Here is a 19,049-nt window from a genome sequence, read left to right on the forward strand (position 1 = left end):
GCTGATCAGCTCCTCAGGCTCTGTGCCTGGAGCAAGGGGTGCCTTCTTTTTTCCACCCAAAGGGGCTGCTTGTTCCCCACACAAGGCTGTGCCTTACAGAGAGCACTCCTATTCAACTGCACCCGGGGGCCGCGCCAGCTTGCTTTAGCCCTGGGAGAGTGGAGGGGAAATAGGTTTTCCTGTTTCCCCATGGGGCCTCACGATTGCTTGTCACATCCATCCAACTTGAGACAGATTTGGTATCATGTGACATTGGTGACACCATGCTTACAGCCATTCTGGGTTGAGTGGACATTGGCAGCCTCCCCACTGACCCTCTGGGCAAGAGCCTGGCCCCCAGGACATGCTGAGGTGTGGGGGGGTGGGGCGTGCATGGCTCCCCTGTATGAGCCATGTTCAATGCCTCTGAACACTGTTTTTTATAAAGAGCTATTTTTTCCCAGATAACACTGACATATAGTAAACCACACATATTTACAAAGTAGAATTTGATAAATTCAGCGTATGTACCTGTGAAACTGGCAGCACAGGCAGACGGTGAAAGTCCTGAGCACCCCAAACCTCCCCATGTCCTTTTTCATGCCCCTCCTGCTGCCGCCCTCTCTCCCTGGGAGCTATGGGTCTGCTATCTCTCCCTGTCGATCAGTTTACACTTTCCTCACCTCCATAGGAGTGGACTGCCATAGCATATATTCCTGTTCGTGCGACCTTCACTCCTCGTGGTGACTTGGGACTCGTCCCTGCTGCACAGATCCCGGGTCCCTACCTTTGGGTCCCTGAGGGGAGGTCGTCCTCGGCACAGGTGCACTCAGCTGGATTATCCACTGCCCTGCTGGTGGACCTTGGGGTTGTTTGCGGTGCCTGGTTGTTCCAAGCTCTGCAGCTTGTGCTGATGTGAAAGGAGCACTAATCAGGGAGCCTGGTGCCCTGGCTCGGCCACCCCCTGGCTGCTCGCACGGCCCCTCTTCTCTCTGAGCCTCATCGTTTGCTTCTGAAACAGAAAGCACTGGACTCATGGTTTCTCAAGGCCCTCCAGTCCTGACAGCTGCTGCCTGTGTCTCTGCATCGTTCTGGCACCCCATGGCCCAACCCCCCTCGATGTGCTCACGGAATAGCGGGGGCCAATGGGTGGAGGCTGGGCCTGGGCAGGGCCTGGGTGCTTCGGACACTGCACTGCTCAGGCCTCACTCTGGTGCCCCAAGGAGGAGGTCCTGGCTCCCTACCAGGTCCAGTGGACCAAGGCTGGGGAGTCTGGAATTCGCAAGGTCTACCTGACGGACCCATGAATCCCTGCAGTGCTCGCCCAAGCTCTGCTTGAGCGCCCCAGTGGTGGGTGTCTGCCCACTGGTGGGCAGAGAGCTGGCCCTCCACTTCACAGACCCTGGGGGCCCCAGCGGCGGGTGGTGGAGCTGGTTCTGCACCTCCTCTCTCTCTCTGGCTGACTGGCCACCCTCCCTACCTCCCAGCAGCCTCAGCAGTGCCCTACTTAGACCCCAGGAGGAGGGGTCTGCCCATCTGCTCACTGAGATGGGCTCCGGGGGCAGGGTGGCAGCACGTTCGCGTCGCATCTGCGATGCCAGATCTGGAAGATTAATCCCAGATTGCCCGGGTCTCAGGGACACTGCCATTGTTTCCCTGCTGCCTGATGTCACTCCACAGACCTGCTGCTTCCCCCTGGCAGGTCAGGAAGGACTGTGCTCAGGCTTATCCTGTCTTCCAGGGGCTACTGAAGCAGCAGCTGGGGCCCCCGTTGTCTGGGCGGGGGACCTGGAAGGCTGAGAAGACGGTGGCACAGTGAGCTGGAGGAAGTGGTGGCCAGCATGGAAGTGGAACACACAGCCCTGAGGTCAAAACCTGGTTCTGCCACTTACTGGTTGGATGACTTTGGGCGAGTGATATGACCTTCCTGAATCCCAGTTTCCTCACCCAGGAGACGGAGACAGCTGTGCCTATTTCCATCAGGCTATGCTGAGGACCTGCTGACACACTGAGCCCCATTCCTGGTTTAACAAATATTCTTTGCTCTGCGTATCACAGCCCCAGCTGACCCAGGGACCCTGGATGTTTCCTGTGGCAGATCGCAGCTCTTGGGGTCATCCAGAGTGCCCCAGTGACTGTCCTCCCACCTCCTCCCCTCAGGGACAGACCAGTTGCCTGAGAGAGATGCTGAAGCTGAGCTGGGAAGGTGACTGGAGGGCAGTGACCAGCTTGGGAGCTAGGGCTGGGGTGTGGGCTGGGCAGGGCTGAGCTAAGTGAGGACGCCCGAATGAGGTGGTGGGAGGAAGGGGTTGAAGGCTGAGCCAGGCAAGCATGCACCTGTTTTCAGGAAGTGCGCATCCCCAGCCCTTGGTCCCTGACTTCCAGGGGGACGAGCGAACTGTGGACTGGAGCCCAGCCACCTGTGAGCTGTGATTAAACAGACAATTTTAGCACAGATAAAAGGAAGTGGTAAGTAGCTGGTGCCAGGAACAGTTCACCAAGAACATGCTGGCATATGTGTCTCCCTGAACTAAGGGTCCTCTGTTGGGGCCTGTTCTCTTTGATGTTTTCATCAAAGGCTGGAATAATGACACAGAAAGCCAGATTATCAAATCTGTGGGTGACATGGGGCCGGGAGAGAGCGGGATGGAATTAATAGTGGAACCAGGCTTCGACACCTGGAGCATCATCAAAAGCCGGGAGCCAGGCAGATGAGATCTAGCGGGACTAAGTCAATGAGATGTCGCACTGACATTAAAAGGAGAGCCTGCTCGGCTTCCGTGCAGGAGAGGCCTGGCTCAAAGGGTGCAGAGAAGGCACTTGGCGTTAGGCCACACGGTGGGGGGTTTCCATTGTCTTTTTAGTCCCTCTCCCCCTCTGTGGAGCGGCCAGAAATAGAAGGTGGGCTGAAGGATGATCTATTCTGGGAGCAGGGAGAATATTAGCATTCAAATGCATTTGAGATTAAAGTTTTAAACTGGACTGGACTGGACTGCCTGATCCCCAAGAGTGACCACAAAGCTTTGAAACTGGCCCCAGCTGCTATTTAAGAAACAAGGACGGGAGACTCAACTTAGTGTTGCTACTCTGAAGGGGGGAAAACAAGGCCATTTCCTTCTCGTGGTCTGGCGGATTCAGACAGTGCAATGACCCTGTGGCAGGAGCCATGTGCTGTGGTCTTCAGCTGTCAGTGAGGGAAAGCCCATCGGGGTCTTTCGCTTTCCCTCCCCTGTGGCAAGAGATCCTGAGGAAAGGGGTTCCAGGGATCACTCAGTGTCTCCTCCTTCTGTCATTCTCATTGTGTCCATGGTGTCCTCTCTCATGGCCACAAGAGGGCTGTCACTGTTCCAGGCATCACGCATAGACCTGGAGGTCCAGTTGGAGGAGAATAACATTTGCTCCCCTGTGATTTCTTTCAGGAGGAGGAAAGCCTTTCCCAGTAGCCCCAGCAGAATTCCCTGAAGGACCCATTAACCAGAATTGAGCACTCTCACTCCTAATCCAGTCTTTGGAAAGATGCCTGGGGTACCCATAATTAGCTTTGCCTGTGGAACAGGGGTTGGGGAAGGGTGAGTACCTGAAGAGTGTCAGCTCTTTGTCACCAAGGCAGAAGGGTGCAGAGATGGCTCTTGATTAGATAACCAATGGTGTCTGCCACATGACAAACTCCATTGGGGGGGTAGGTGGGCTGCAAGCTCAGTGTGGTTGCCTACAAGTCAGATGCGTGCTTAGGCTGCATTAATAGGAGACTAGCATCCACACATGGTGTACGCCGAAGCTCTTCCAGAGAAGGGGACCAGGCTGGTGGGGGTGGGGTGGGGTGGCAGGTCTAGATCTGATGTCTGGAGCGGTGGGGCATTTAACCTGGAGAAGTTAACTGTCACAAGAGAATAGGGCATTTGACGTGGAGGAGACTGGGAGGCACCTGTCCATGAGGGGAACCATCCTGAATCCACGCCAGAGGGAGTAACTTCACGTGGCCCCAACGGGCACGGCCAGAGCTGGAAGCAGTTCTTGTCTCAAGAGAAGGAAGACACTTGTGGTTAGTAGAGGTGCCACTCAGTGGACGAAGGGGCCACCTCAGAGAGGGAGGGTCCTTGGATCAAGGCTGTGAGCCCTGTTAGGGGAGCTGCGGAGGTGGTCCTTGCTCTAGGGGGAGGCTGAGCTAGATGCATTCCAGGCAGGGTTCTGCAAGGCAAAGTGCCCGAGCGTTAGAGTCAGAGGGTCCTGGGTGGGGCCTTGCCACTTGATAGCTGTGTGACCTTGGACAAGTCCCTTAACCTCTCTGAGTCTCAACTTCCTCATCTACCAAAATCAGGGCGACTACTTGTGTCGCAGGGTGGTTGTGAAATTTATTAAGTCTGTGGGCACATAGTAGATGCTCAGTAACGGTGGAGCCTTAATGCTCTGGTGTTTCCCTTAGGAGAGAAGCTGGCACTAGTTATACAGTAGCCCCTGGCAGCCAGAAGTTTCCAGAGAGCCTTTTCTGGCCTGGAATGAGGGCAGAAGGAGAGTTTTTCCCCTGGAGGTGAGGGTGGGCACACAACAGCCACACCCCCGGTTCCCCAGGCAGGACCTGTGTGAACCAGGACAATCCCGCTCAAAGCCCAGGGCTGGGGCCAGGACAAGCCCAGAGTGTGGGCCCTCTTCCTGCCACCCTGGTGCAGTGGTCAGACCAGACTCTTGTAGTCAGGGAGGGCCCGGTCACGTGCTCCCTCTTCAGGGAACAAGAACTGTGCAAGCGTGTTGATCAGGGCAGTTGGCCTGGGTCAAAGGCACGACCTTTTCCCCAGGAAGGGCCAAGGTCAGGGATTGTTGGCTGGCTATTCCGCTGCCCTTGGTTCAAAGGCCAGGGCTCTGGGCAGTGCTGGGCAGGGGCACGTGGTGAAGTGGGCAACGTGTTTATAGTCCCTTGTTTTCTTTTGCTGATGGGTTCTGCGAACCGCGTCTTCCTGGGGGCGCCCCAACCCAGGGGCTCCAGTTCTCAAGTTGTGTGGGACACTCGAGGGGCTGTGCTGCCAAGGAAACACCCGGTGGTCTAGTCAACACTTAGAAGCGGAGGTGACTGTGAGACAGTCCCTGCCCTCTGGACCCTGGGTCTCTGAGCTGTAGTGCTGCTGTCTGCAGAATGGGTGTGTTCATCCTTACCGAAGTCTCAGAGTCGTCCAGGGACTAAATGGGAGACCAAAGTGAGAAAGCTGTGTAAGCGGAAAACGCCGTTAATGTGGGTTCTTGGGCAGTTCTTGACCAGAGAAATCATGGATGTCAATTCTACCACAGCCCCTGCCCCAGGGGGGCGGTACCACCCACAAGGCCCCTCCCCTGCAGCCGGGAGGCTGGGGGAGGAGATGTTCGTCTCAATGTTTGTCCAGACCTAGATGTGGGAAATTTCCAGCCTGAGAATGACTCAACTGCAGAGATTAGCAGCTTTCATCTGAAATCAGAGTCAGAGAGGCCTAGGCCCTCACTCTGCTGGCAGGGGGTGGGAGGAGGGTGGAAAGTTAGGCCGTCTGGATACTAATCCTGGTTACACCGTTATCTTGCTTTGTGACCTTGAGCATTTCACTCCCTCTCTGTAAACAACAATCCCCTCCTTTGAAAAGAGGAGCTGGGCCAGGGGTCTAGAGAAGTGTGTGGGGGGGTGTCTCTTTGCAATATTTGACAGAGGTGGTGGCAGTGCCCGAGGCTGTAGTTCTGGCATCACCGTCACCTGGGCAAGAGAAGGGGACCATGTCCATTATAGGCTGGGCTCCTCAGGGGCCCCTCAGAAATGGAGTCTAACTGGCTTTGGGAGTGGGGCGTGGGCATCAGCTTCTCAGGAGACGGCGAGGTGTGCCCCGGGGTGGGGCAGCTAATGGCCAATGTGGGCAGATACCCTTTCCTCCAGCGATATGTCTGTTCTGAAGAAGTCCTTCCCTGGCTTCCTGAGATGAGTTGTGGGAGGCTGTTGGGCTTGGGGGCAGCACTGAGCCTGCAGAAAGAGCTAGATCCTAGGTCCTAGGTGTGGCAGTGCAGGGATCTGGGTGGGACAGGATTTCTCACCTCCAACGGAATCTGCCATCTTTGACATTTCAGGTGACATTTTAGGTTACAGCCTCCTCTCTCACCAAGGTTCTGCACAAGAAATGACATGTCCCACAACAGCCCTGTGACTTCCGGCAAACCTTCGCTGAAGACTTGGGCCAGCCTGGGGACAGGACACAGGGAGGTGGGTGACCGCGAATGCTTCAGAGCCACTGCGCCTGGGCTCCAACCCCAGTTCTGTCACCAGCCCACTGTCCGATCCTGGCTCTGAGCCCTGGCTGGAGCTGACACGTAATTGAGAATAAAATATGTATTTGGTAATGTCACAGCCTTCAGTTTTAGAAAGGCTTCTAACTAAACTCTTTTTAGAATTTCTGAAGGGGGAGGATCGGCCTTCTCTCTTCATCAGACAATGAGACTTCCATAGACCAGCATTTCCCCAAGCGCGCGCTCTGTGGAACACAGGCCCGGAAGAGATACCGCAGACGCAGAGGGGCCGGTGTTGGGCGTGGGTTCGGGCAAGGCTGGGGTCAGCCGAGGTAAGCAGCTGTACCCGCCGCGGTGCTTTTCAGAACCTTCCTAAGCTCAGAGGCCTTGTGACGCTCCGCGTGTGAGTGCCGTGCACAGCGTTTCCCCAGGTTCCTTTGACCCAGGAACCCTGTCTCATGAGGCGTTTGGTGGGACACGTTTGGGGACGAGCTGCTTGTGCAGGCCTCTTCCTCTCTTGGCTCCCAGGAAGCTTCTGTCTCCATCTGACACTCACACGGAGTAACCCTATCAGCCGGGATCTTGGTATATTGATACCTCACCCCCACTCTGCTTTTGGCATTGCTGTACACATAATTTTTAGTGCAGGATGCCTCAGATGCTGTGTGTGGAAGTGAGGAGGGCGGGCTGGCATGACCTGGAGACAAAGAGCCCACGCTAGGACCAGGGGCAATTCTGAGCCCTTAGTGCAGGGGCGGGCATGCAAATCACTGCCGCCATGAATCTGGTCACCCCTCGGAAGACTGTGATGAACGAACACCGCAGCCCGTCCGGGATTCCTTCGAGCTCTGGTTACTTTGTCTTGGGCGATGAAGAAAGGAGGGCAAGCATCAGCAGGTTTGTGTCCTGCAGGAACTGTTTAAGAAAGTAAAAGCAACCTTGTACTGATCACTGCTGACCTCAGAAATGACATTTCTGCTGTCGTTGCACTAAGACAGACAGAGGCAGCTCATTGGGCCGTGGGCAGGAAGCCCAGGCTTTTGATGAGGTGGTCTTAGGTGCAGGTGAGCCAATGGGAGCTGAGGCCACAGGCCAATGAGGACTCTGTCCCAGGAGCCTGCCTGCAGCTGCAGAGAGCAGCCAGGAGCACTGTCACATTGTGTCCCGCCTTCTGGGGTGGGGTGGGGGTAGTGGTGGTGCAGGTGCCACCGCTTCTTTCTTTGATACCTGAATCCCCAATAAATGGTGCTCGCATTCTCTCTCTCAGTTGACTTATGTGGGTAGGTGGGAAGACTGGAAGAAATGCCCCTACCCCCACCCTCTTTATTTCTCCAGTGCATTTCAATCTGAGGGAGCAAACCATTAGTGGGGAGAGAAATAAATTTAGTAGGTCGTGACCAGCATTCTGTAGCCTGAACCAGAACAGAATGTAGTAGAATGCATGGACTGTGGGAGGGGTTAGGCATTGCTTCAAGAAGGAAAGATAGGTGGGTGCAGGCTTGCAGTATAAAAGGCATTACTCTGCATCGCACTCAGCGACATCTCGAAGCCACTGGCTGGCTGACTCTGGGGCTGGCACCAGCTGGGCAGGGTGCATCTGCTGCTTGGGTCTGCCCTGGGCTCCAGGGTCCAGTCCAGGCCAAGTTGTCCCTCCAGAGAAAAATGTGTCCTGAAGAAAGGTGCTTGTGATGTGTGTCCCTTTGAAAGGGGCATTTTTGGGGTGTCCGTCAAGTCACTGGAAGGCCCTGCTGGAAGGAAGGGGCCTCCCCACTCTTTGCTGTTGCGGTCAGCTGGAGGGTGTCCAGTCAGACTCTGCAGGCCATTTGAGAAGGGGGAGCACTGGACTTGGCATCCCCAATTCTGGTTCTAATCTTGGGCCTGCCACTCACTGCTGTGTGACCCAGGGAAAGTGACTTACCCTTTCTGGGCTTCAGTTTACTCCTGTAGAAGGGGAGAACTGGACCAGGTGATTGTTTTTCTGAGGTTTTGTTTTGTTTGTGTAATTGTTCCAGGCAACACAGAAAATCTGGGTCTTGGAAGAATTCACAAAAGGGAAGCCAGCATTGCCCCCAGGTTTCTCCCTAAGGCCTCTAGAAGCAAAGGTCTAGCTGGCCCACAGTGCATTAGCTAGGTGTGTCTGTAGACCCTGGAGAGTGTGTATGGGTGTGTATGGGGGTGGGGCTGCGGATGGCCGCTCGCTGGCGTGCTCAGGGTATATGATGACAGAGGCAGCTGAGTCTGAGCCTGGTCTCCATGGACAGCATTTATTAGGCGCCATTCTCAGTGTGAAGACAGATAGGCAGGAGGGGCTAAAAGGAGGCCATGGCAGCCGCAGCCTTTGGGGTCCAGGGGCTGCCCGGGGTGGGGGTGTGGGCGTGGGGCATGTCACCCACACGTATTGCATATTCTGTGGCAGTGTGCCCAGGCATAAGGCATTGGGGAAGCAGAAAGGCTGCCTGCAGTGGGAGGGGAGAGGGGAAGCAACACTGGCCTCCCAGGTCCCTGGGAAGGACCCAGCCGGAGACCGGAGACCGGAGACGAAGCAGTCTGCCCGCTCGGCCAGGGCCGTGCAGCCTCCTTCCCCACCATCTCCCTGCAACTTTGGTTGTGGCTCCCTCGGGACTGACGGGACGGGACCCCTCGAGGGCAGGGTCACACACAGGACAGAGGCAGCCAGCACTGCTCCCCACTCCGACATAAACATAGAGGGCACCCCGCTCCTGGGCTCTGCTCTCCTTGGCACATGGGCAGCCAGCTCCTCCACACTGAGACAGGACTCACACACAGGCCGGGCCAGACTTCTTCCCTCCTGGGGGTTCCCAGAGGCTGAGCATGTGGCTGGGGTTGGGCTAAGGCTGAGCACCCTGTGGGCCCCCTGCTCCAGCTTTCCTCAACGCCAGGGTTGGCCTCGCTTAGCAGTGTTAAGGAGCTGACATGGGAAGAGCCTGAGGGCAGTATTGAGGGGGGAGAAGCCCCTCTCCCATCCGTTGATGCTATCCTGAGTCACCGTACCAGCTCCCACTGTGGAACCGCATCCGCTGCTCCATCTGGGTTGCAGTTGGGGTAGGCGGTGGGCACACTGACTCCAAGGCCCCCACCAGGGAAGGGCTTTCTTTGCTGCAGCCTTAGCTTATCTCTAGCCTCTTGGTACACAGGCACTGACACTGGCTGTGGGGTCAGGGATAGGGTCCTCGTAGGACATGCCATGCTAGTCCTCCAGGCCACTCTGTCCACTTTCCAAACTTTTGGAGCCCCAGCTTCCGGCCTTTTCTCTGTGAGACCCAGTCCCGCTTGTTTTGGTCCCAAGGACCCCCCTAGTTGTAAGCAGGCAGCCTAACTCAGGGGTCCTACCCTGCCTCAGGGGCCCATTCAGAGCCCTGCCTCCTGGCCACAGAGTAGAGGCTGAGCCCCCATACTGGCTCAGTCCTGGGTTCTGGGTCCGTTTTAGGCCCCGGGTGCCCGCACGCCAGTGTACAGGACAGGAGCTTTGCTTTCACGAGCGGGCAGAGGAGCTGGAAGGAACGAGCACTCAGCCTGCGAACAAGCAGCCTGCGTTCTCGTTCCCCTTTGCCTCTTGCTGTCTGAGTCACCTTGGGCAAGTCCCAAAGCCTGTCATCTGTAAAAGGGGGATGAGAACTCCCGCCCTGGTGACCTCACTGGAGTGTTGTGGGACTCAGATGATGAGTAGTCAGGATAAAGTTTTCAGAGGCTAAAACTTACTCCAAAACTTATTATGTCCAAGTTGGTAATGGTGAGCGGTGGCCAGGATGGCAAGTGGAGACCTGTTTGATCCAAGGGGAGTGTCTGGAAGGCTGGACTCCACCTGCCTTTTCTGAGAAGCTGATTGGAGGCCACTTAATTCTCACCTGATGACAGGACCACTCTGCAGACCGGAGGGCTGCTGCCTCTGCCCTCCCTTTGCTGCCCCTCCTGTGGACTGCCTGTCCTTGCTTCTGTCTGCCTGCCCTCTGGGGTCTAGCTTTGGGGACCGCTGGGTTTCCACTTTCTCCATAACTGCAAAGCCATGCAAAACAACACAGAAGGTTGTGGGAGCTTCGGACACACAACTGGGGGTGAGGACGGGGAGTGTACTGAGTGGGGGTGACCTGGACAAAGACACCCTGGCTTTTGGAGCCAAGGGAGGGTGGGAGACCTGGTAGGACAGAGGTATAAATAGAGATGCAAACGTACGAGGAACACACACGAAGTCCCCTCCAGACAGAGGAGGTGGGGGTGGGGTTGTCTGGGTACCAGCAGGGCCTCTGAGAACTGGGGAGATCCTTAGATTTCTAAAGGGATGGGAGGCTCCCAGCTTCTGCTTTTCCCCTCCCTTCCCCCTAAGTTTCACATTTCTCGGAATTTGCAGGGCACAGATAGGGGCTCCAGGGGTCCTCAGAGCCCCAGCTCCTGCTGGCTGGTGCGAGCAGGCACAGTCGGAGATGGGTGGGGGCGGGGGGAGACGGGGAGAGTGGTGAGGGATGTGTAGGGTGCCCCACGAGCTGAAGGCGGCTGGAGCGGCCCCCTCGCCGACCCCTGCTGCTCCTCTGAGCAGGAACCCCACCCAGCCTGCGCTCCCAGATGCTCCAGGCACCCCCGGGACGTTCACACGGAGCTCCTGCGCTTCATGAGGCCGCGGAAGGTGGACAGGCTGTGCAGGCCTGTGGACACGGAGCTGATGGCAGAGCGCTGCGCCCCGCTGCACAGGCAACGGTGCGAGGGCGTGTCGCTGTAGCGGCCGCCCCCTCCCGGCGACGAGTGGCTCTGCTCCACGCACGTGTCGGACGTGGAGAGGTCCCGCGGGATGATCATGGGGATGGAGTACTGCAGCTTCTCGCGGCTCTTGTACCAGAGGCACGAGCACATGGACTGGAAGTGCAGCACCTCGGCGTAGACGTTTCGGAAGCCGCCGCCGCCCCCGCTGCCGCCTACCGCGGCCGTGGACGAGGCGGTGTCGGTGGTGTGCGCGCTGCCCTCTGCGCCCAAGCCGCCGCTGCCGCCGCCGCCGCCGCTCCCGCCCGCCTGCCCGTTGCGCGTGAGCAGCGCACGGTGCTCGGCGTCGCGCTTCTCGTCCTCGGCGTTCATGGTCATGAAGCGCAGCACCACGAGGTTGAGGAAGGCGCCGATGACCGTGAGGCCCGTGAGGATGTAGACGAAGCTGAAGGCCACGTACTGCGGCTGCGTCTGCAGCGCCTGGTCCTTCTGCAGCGCCACGTAGTCGCCGAAGCCGATGGTGGTGAGTGTGATGAAGCAGTAGTAGTAGGCCTGGAAGAAGGTCCAGTGCTCGTAGTAGGAGAAGGCGGCGGCGCCGATGCACAGCGTGCTGATGCACGAGAAGAAGCCAATGAGCACCATGTTGGCCATGGACACGTCTGCGCGCCGCATGCCCAGTCCCCTCTTGGCACGGTGCAGCAGGTACTTCACAAAGGTGTTGATGCGCTCGCCCAGGCTCTGGAACATGACCAGCGTGAGTGGGATGCCCAGCAGCGCGTAGAACATGCAGAACACCTTGCCGCCATCCGTGCTGGGCGCTGCGTGGCCGTAGCCTGGGGGAAAGCAGTGGAAGAGGAGAGAAAGCAAGAGTTACGGCGCTGCCCTTGCAGAAACCCTGCCCCCGCCTGTCTTTTCTGCCCTGTACCTCCCGGACCTTGTGGAGTTTGGCCTCTCCTTCCTCCTGGCCAAAGAGAGGACGACACACAGTTACGGGCGTATACTTGTCCCTAGCACTGTGCTAGCTCCTTGCTGTTGCTTTTCCATTACTCTTGTGATGACTCCATAGAGTTGGTAGAAGGTCACACTGTCTAGAAGCGGAGCAACCAGTGTTCGAACTGTTTGGCTTCAAAGACCTGACCTGCTTTTTCTACCTAGAGAAGGAGCTGACATGTGGGGCTGTTGGGAACTTCATCCAGAGGCAGGGGTGGTGTGAAGGGTGCTGGCAAGTCAGTGGGGAGGTCTGGGCTCTAGTTGGTGTCTGTGGGCTTTGCTCCCATTCCTTGTCCTCTCTGGGCTTCAGCTTCCTTGACTCTAAGAGGAGAAGTTTGTACTGAATAGCTCCCGACATCGTGTGATTCAGTGTGGAGGGAGGGAAACTGAGGCACAGAGGGCTCCTTGATGACTTCCCTCGGAGACACCCCCCTCCCCCGCAATATCCCAGAGGCAGCTGGCCCACCAGCACCAGCGAAGGAGAAAGGAGACAGTGCCTTCCCCTCACTCACTCCCCAGCTGGATGAATCAGTGCTTCGGGGTCCTCATCAGCCCCCCATCTGGGCCTCGGGGTCGTTCTCTGTGCCTGGCCTCAAAGTAGGGTCTGTCCTCATGGGGGAAGTGGCATTGCCCTTGTCAAAACAGGAGCCCTGGGTGTCCTTCCAGACGTTACTATCACTAGCAGAGACCCCTTGTCTCTACCAACTCTTGTTCCCACTGATCCCATCGGCCCTACCAGCCCCTACAGAGCCCAGGAGCCAGGCAGAGGCGGTGTCCCCCCTGAGCCAACCATCAGATGGCCTTTAGTCACAAGTTCTGTCTGGAGACCAGGAGGGGAAAGGACTCTGGATGGGAACTCAGAAGACCTGGGCACACATTCTGACCCTGTCGCTAATGGCTGTGTGACCTTAGGCTATTACTCCCCCTCTCTGAGCACATTCCCTCATTTGTAAAATGAAGACTACTGGTCCTGGTCTTCCTCCTTCATTGGGCTGTTAAGATACTTGTATTAATGGAATTATCATAATAAAATAATGCTGGCAGTCTTTCCAATTTTTCCTCCTTTCTAAGCCTGATCAAAACTTAACCAAATGCTGCTTCTTCCATGCAGTTGTTCTGGATTCTTCCCAGCTGGCAGGGATCTCTGCTTTGAGTGGCACAGAATGTTCAGCTTTGAACTCCAGGCCAATACTACCACCACCCCTGCTCTGCCCCCAGGGCCACCAGCCACATACATACGGTGAAACACTAGCTTAGGGGGGCACTGCTGGTCCTTGTCGTGTTCCTTTCGAGCTCATGCCCAGGGAATGTGCCCAAAACACTTTTGATGAGGCAGGGCAGGATGCTGTGTGCTTTGCTGTCTGATCTCAATTCCAATCTTTACTGTGTCATGGACTGCGTGTGTGTGTGTTTAAACCTCTCTGAGCCTTAGTTTCTACATCTGTAAAATGGGGCTAATGAACAGCACCTGCCTCACAGCGCCTTTGGGGAGAAACAGTGAGATAATGTATTTAGTACACGTAGCCTGGAGCCTGGTACATACCACGTGCCCAGTAACAGCTCCGTCTGATGAGTGATGGGTGAAGACCCAGATCACCCTCACGTTGCCAAGAGAGCAGCACCTGGGCTGGGGATCAGCTCAGTTCCGGGAAAGTGGGCATCTCTGTCAGCCCAAGGCCATTTGAGTCTTAAAGCTCAGGAAGGTCTGGGGACAGCTGCTTGGGGTACGCAAGGCTGTGTGCTACTCTGAGAATGGGCTGTCCTGTCTCCCCAGCCCCAGCATTGAGCTGGCGACGGGGTCACCCTTTGCCAGGGGCCTGGACAGCTGAGCTGGTGAGCCACCATGCCTGCCTGTCCACGTCTCAGCAGAGTGAGAACAGACTGTGCCCGCCAGCTCAGCCATGGCAGCCAGATCACAGCTCACCTCGACAGCTGGGCCGGCCCCGAGCCAGAGCTGCTTCTCATCCTGTCCTTCTGTGTCCCCCAGGCCAGCACACCGTGCAGGGTGTGGGGGAGGGCCTGGCACTGTGGATAGGGCTGGATAGGGATTGGGTAGCATGGGCTCAGTCCCAGCCTGACCACATGCTGGTTGTGTGACCTTGGGCTGGACCACTCTTACCTTTGTGCACTCTGGGGGGTGGGGGTGCTGTGGGGAGGTGTTGAGCTACAGCTGTTAATCCCTACCCGGCCGCCTGGCAGAGCAGTCTTCAGGGGTAAAGGAGAGACTGCATGTGAAAGTACTTCGGAATCTGTGGGGTTTCTGATGGAGGCAGCAGTGAAGGGACCTCCCGGGGAAGCTGGCCTGAGAGTGCAGTCCTGGGGGTGGGGCAAGTCTCTGCGGGGTCAGGCAGCCATATCCCACCGTCAGGGTGAAGGACCCCCTCTGGCCATCACCACCACCGCGCCCTGTGCTTGTTCATAGGCTGTGACTTCCAGCCCAGCATCCTTTAGGAAGACCCAGTGCACACCTACCTGGCAGCCTCGCTGCCCACAAAGCCCCCTGGCTTCAGGGGACTCTCCCCAATCTGAACACAGCCCACGTCCCAGCAGACAGGACAGCCACCTTCTTCCCCTGTGCAGTATTCACAGCGCCCTCCTCCCCTCCCCTGCCCGCCCAGGTCCTGAGTGCCCCAGTCAGGGACGCGTGCTTTTCCTGTCTCCCAGCCAGAAGGGCTCGCCTCTTGCTGAATGTCGTGATTTTCAAAGCAAACCAAGCATCCAGGCTTAACCAAAGGCTCTGCCCAGGCTGGAGCCTCACGCCTCACTGCGGCCACTGTCCTGTGCAGGGTGGCTCCAGCCTGGATGTGCCTCACCCTTGGGGTTAGATGCTCCCAGTGCCCACCTTCATTTCCTACCATAGGCTGAGGCTTAAGGTCTTATCCTTCAGGTCCATTTTTAACTTTAATTCTCAAAAACGTCCTACTACGAGGTTATTGTTATAACTATCTCCATTTGCTAGTTGGAGTAATAAAGGCTGGAGAGGGCATGTGAGTTGGCCAAGGCCTCTAGGACTTTCTGACTCATCACTTATTCCGATGCTTCAGAGCCAATTCATTGCCCAGGAAGGCTGAGTAGGATGGGAAATGGGGCCCCAAGAGGGGAGCACTCCACCTGGGGCCTCATCTCCGGGCACAGCCCCAAGCTGGACATGGCAGAAATGGCAACCGGAGCACCATGCCCAGGGACTCAGATGCTGCTCCAAGTATCAGGCGCAGGGTCAGCATACCCCGCCCCTTTGCCTCTTCTACTGTCACCGGGTGAAAGGACAAGGGAGCTGTGAGGGCCTGCTGACGTGGGTGCTCCGCTTGGAGGGGAGCCAGCTGGGGTGGAGCCACTCCCAGGGGACCCTGGAAGGTCTGGGAAGTGACTGGGAGTTTGGTAAGGCCTGTCTGCCTGCCAGCCGGCCCGCTGCCTGCCTGGTCCATGCCCACGCTGGGCTTGGGTTTACGAGGGAGAGCGGGGCAAAAGGTAGCTGCCATCTTCTCCCTCCTGTCCAGCCCTGTGTCTCCCGGAGAGGGGTTCCATCTGTCCTTGTGGGTCACTGGTACACACAGAGGCTGCCATCTGGAGACCCTCCTTCACACTATCCAATGGACTGGCCAGCCAGAACTCTTGCCCAGACTCCAGCCTATCTCTCAGAGTGCTGACCAGGGCCGTCCCCACCTCCCTAACCCCAGCAGCCCTGCCCAAATCCTCCATCGACTTAAGGGTTCTAAGGGCCAGAGAGGCTCAGTCCTTATATTGTGCAGATGGGGAAATGGAGGCCCAGAGAAGGAAAGTGACCTTCTCAAGGTCACACAGCTAGTGAATGGCAGAGCCAGGACTATAACCCAGGATACTGAGTTCTGAACTCAATGCTCTGTCCTCTGCCCTCTGGCTCAGTGTGACCAAGGTTGACCTGTTCATTCCACCAGGGCCCAGCAGTCCCTGAAAGGGAGTGACTCGGCTAAGAGGTGCTCCTGGGACCTAGCTGGAGACGTGTACTTCACCTGAGGAAGCCAGGTGCTGGACATAAATATTAATTATGAATACCTGGGGGCAGGAGGAAAAGTGAGAAGTGAGACAGGAGTCCCCGGGCCTCAGTTCTCCTGTTTTCCTCCCAGCATCACCAAGGAGATCGGAAACCGGCCGAAGCTCTGCCTTCTAGGGAGATGCAGAAGGGTGGGGGCCCAGCCATGCCTCTTAGTGGGCTTTCTCTCCCTGTGGCCTGTTTCCTTCTAGTCAAAGTACAAGTGACCAGTCTGAGCCTTGGTAACGGCCTTGCCTGGACAGGGCTCAGCTGTCTGCTCCCCACTGACCTCAGATGCCCACTCCCCATTGACTCACGTGCCCGCCAGCCTGAGTGGCTGACCTCGGGCCACAAAGCCAGAAGGCTAACCACAGCCTTGGGCAGGGAAAGAGCATGGGGCTAGGAGGCCGGAGATGGGGGGAGTGGGTGGAGTTCTGACTTGACCCTGACCGTAACTAGCTTTGTGCCTTGGGCAAGGCCTTTTCCTTCTCTCGCCTCAATTTTCCTCATCTGTGACATGGGAAGATAGGGCAAGAGAAAAGATTCCCACCTTTTCCCCTGGGAATGGGTCCCTTTTATTATTTTTTTCTGTTCACTCATGTAGAGCCTAAATTTTGAAAGATCTGATTTATGAAGTACCATGTGTTAATCAGGGCAGTGTAGCTGCTACATGTAGCTGCTCAGGGTGCTACATGGAACAGGCACCGAATAAATAACTTGGACAGCAATAACTAATGATTTCCCCATCAAAATTAATTAAGAACACATCTGCCAATCAGAACCTCTGATTAGCATGGGATAACTGATTTTATGAGACGGAATCAAGATATTATTACGCTTTTGAAATACTAGAAACAGGTATTTCTGTTTTCTGCCAGGGATCTGCTCAGAGTAGTGGCGTGAGAGTACAGCCTTTGGAGCCAACCAGCTCTCAACTCCGGCCAAGTTAACTCATCCGAGGGCCTCATCCCCCGCTGTCTGTGCCATGGGAACTCCACTGTGTAGAGTTGCTGTGGGGATTGGACGCGTTAGTAGACTTAAACTGCCTAGGACCTTGGGATCAATAAATATGAATCATTACTATGAATATTTTGATGGCCTTTACAGCTCTTTTCAGCATCCTCATTCTATGATAGTGTTTCCCAAAGTGAATTTCCTGGAAGACCAGTTTCATGGACACTTAGTAACTGTCGGGTGAGAAAAGAGTTGCTTGGTTAAATGAAATTGGAGGAAGGCTGAATTTAACGGAATTTATTGTCATTTCATTTGTGTCAGCTTTATCAGAGCCATACACCTGTTACTATGCAAGGTCAGTTCAACGTGGGAGAAAAGGCTAACTTTTCCCACTTATTTGACCTTCCCACACTTTCCTCACAATGCGCATTGCTGGACAAGGGTTCCCTAGAGCACAGTTTGGGGAACTCTCCTCTGTGGCATCAAGAGCTCTAAGCCCTCCCAGGACTTGAGATCTCTGATGTCCCTTCTCTGGTTGGCTCAGCCCTTCTATAGAGCAGAGGCACACGGCCCTTGGCAATGCCTGGCTGCAGCTGTTTCCGCTTCCCTGCAGACCTAGTTATCTAATGTAAATACGGGTACTGGCCAGGCTAATGTTTGCCCTAAGGGAAGATGGAAGAGTGACCTGTGGCTCGAAGACTGTGCCCAAAGACTGTGAACTCTGGGCCAAGCTGGGCTGATGCAAAGCTGGATATGGGGAAGGAGCCTGACCTCAGGGTGCTGCCTGGGCCTGGGGCACAGCCAGAGAGGAATGGGGGTGGAAGGAGGCAGAGGCAGCTCCAGGGGTTGTAAGACACAGCTGCCCCAGAGAGGAGCTGGGCTCTCCTGCCGGGCCTGAGCCAGAGCGGCACCCCAGAAAGGCCCACCAAGGGCCCTGACCCTCAGGGGCCTGAGGCACAGACAGGGAGTGGCCCCCTTGGTCTGGAGATGGCAGCAGGAAGTGGGACGGGGGCTCCAAGGAGCCTAAGGGGTGTGGTGAAGGAGACCAGGCAGAAGGTAGAAGTGCCCAGGCCCTCAGGAGGGATGGAGGGGCTGTTTTGCTTGGTGCAGTGGGGAGAAGTGCAGGCCTTCTCCCTCCTTTAGAATCCAGCTCAGACACCTCCTTTTCTCAGGACATTTTGGCATCCTTTCCAGAGCTGGAGGGGCCTGTCTGCCTTGCTCAAATGCTTGGAGCTTGTGCACTCAGGTTTGCAGACGAGTTCGGCAGGGCTCGAGCTCCTGGAGGGCCAGCAAGTCCCCTCAGTGTCCTGCACAAGGCCTGCTGGGAGCAGCGGCTCAGCCAGACAGCCCTGAAGTCTGGGATGTGGATGGGAGAAACCTCCCCTTAGACACCCAGCAGGGGGCGGGGCGGTGGCCTTGGCAGAGGGCCTTTAGTGACTCATATCTCCTGCCCTGCCTGTGGCCCCCAGGCCCTTGCAAAAGGGGATCAGCTTCAGGGCCCCAGAAGGAATCCCCCCTGCCCGGAGCCTGGCTGAGGCCTGTGCTATGCCTGGGAAACCACCAGGGCCTCAAGGACCTGGGCTCAGGGGAGGGACCAGTGTGCAGAACCGGGTCTGGAGTTTGTCCCCTCCAGGCCAGAGCTCCTGGGAAGGACTGCTCTGGAGCACAGCACCCTGCTTTCCTCCACTGTGCCCCTTTCTAAGGCCTCTCTTCCCATCTTCCCGGCTACTCTTTCAGCTCTTCTCCCCACTCCCCACCAGCAAGTTCTCTCCGCTCCCTGCTTTCCTCCCAGACTTTGCAGTGCAGGCCCACTGCTCTCATCTCTCTCTCCTTGAGCTCTCTACCACCCACAGGTGCTTCTATTACTCTGATTCAGGGTCGCCTGGTATAGAACAGCCTTCATCACTCCCATCCCCCACCCTCCCCAGACCCACAGGATTAGGGGGAGAGGGGGGAGGGTGCTGGTGTCATGGAAAATCCCTGCGGCAGCCAAGGTCAGTGTTTGTAGACACAGCCTGGCCTGGAGCCAGGCCTGCTTCCCCGGCCAGCTCCCTCTGGCCTGTCCCAGAGGATGGATTTGCACAAGGGGCCCTTCAGGGGTGCCCTGGGGCTGTTCTGGGTGCCTGGGGCCAGGGGCTGCAGGGGCAATCAGTTCTGGAGTGTGTTCAACCACTCA

General features: G+C 56.7%; 1 protein-coding gene across 1 annotated transcript in view; it reads right to left on the reverse strand.

The window, feature by feature from the left end:
- Positions 1–8,462: 8,462 nt before the first annotated feature.
- KCNK3 (potassium two pore domain channel subfamily K member 3) overlaps positions 8,463–19,049 on the reverse strand; it is a 37,348-nt gene continuing 26,761 nt past the window's right edge. The window contains exon 2 of the mRNA XM_053925278.1: positions 8,463–11,753. Coding sequence (XP_053781253.1) covers positions 10,813–11,753 — 941 coding nt within the window. The 3' untranslated portion in view covers positions 8,463–10,812. The remainder of the gene's footprint in view (positions 11,754–19,049) is intronic.

The sequence above is a fragment of the Desmodus rotundus genome, chromosome 5, assembly GCF_022682495.2.
Source record: "Desmodus rotundus isolate HL8 chromosome 5, HLdesRot8A.1, whole genome shotgun sequence".
In the NCBI taxonomy this organism is placed as follows: Eukaryota; Metazoa; Chordata; class Mammalia; order Chiroptera; family Phyllostomidae; genus Desmodus; species Desmodus rotundus.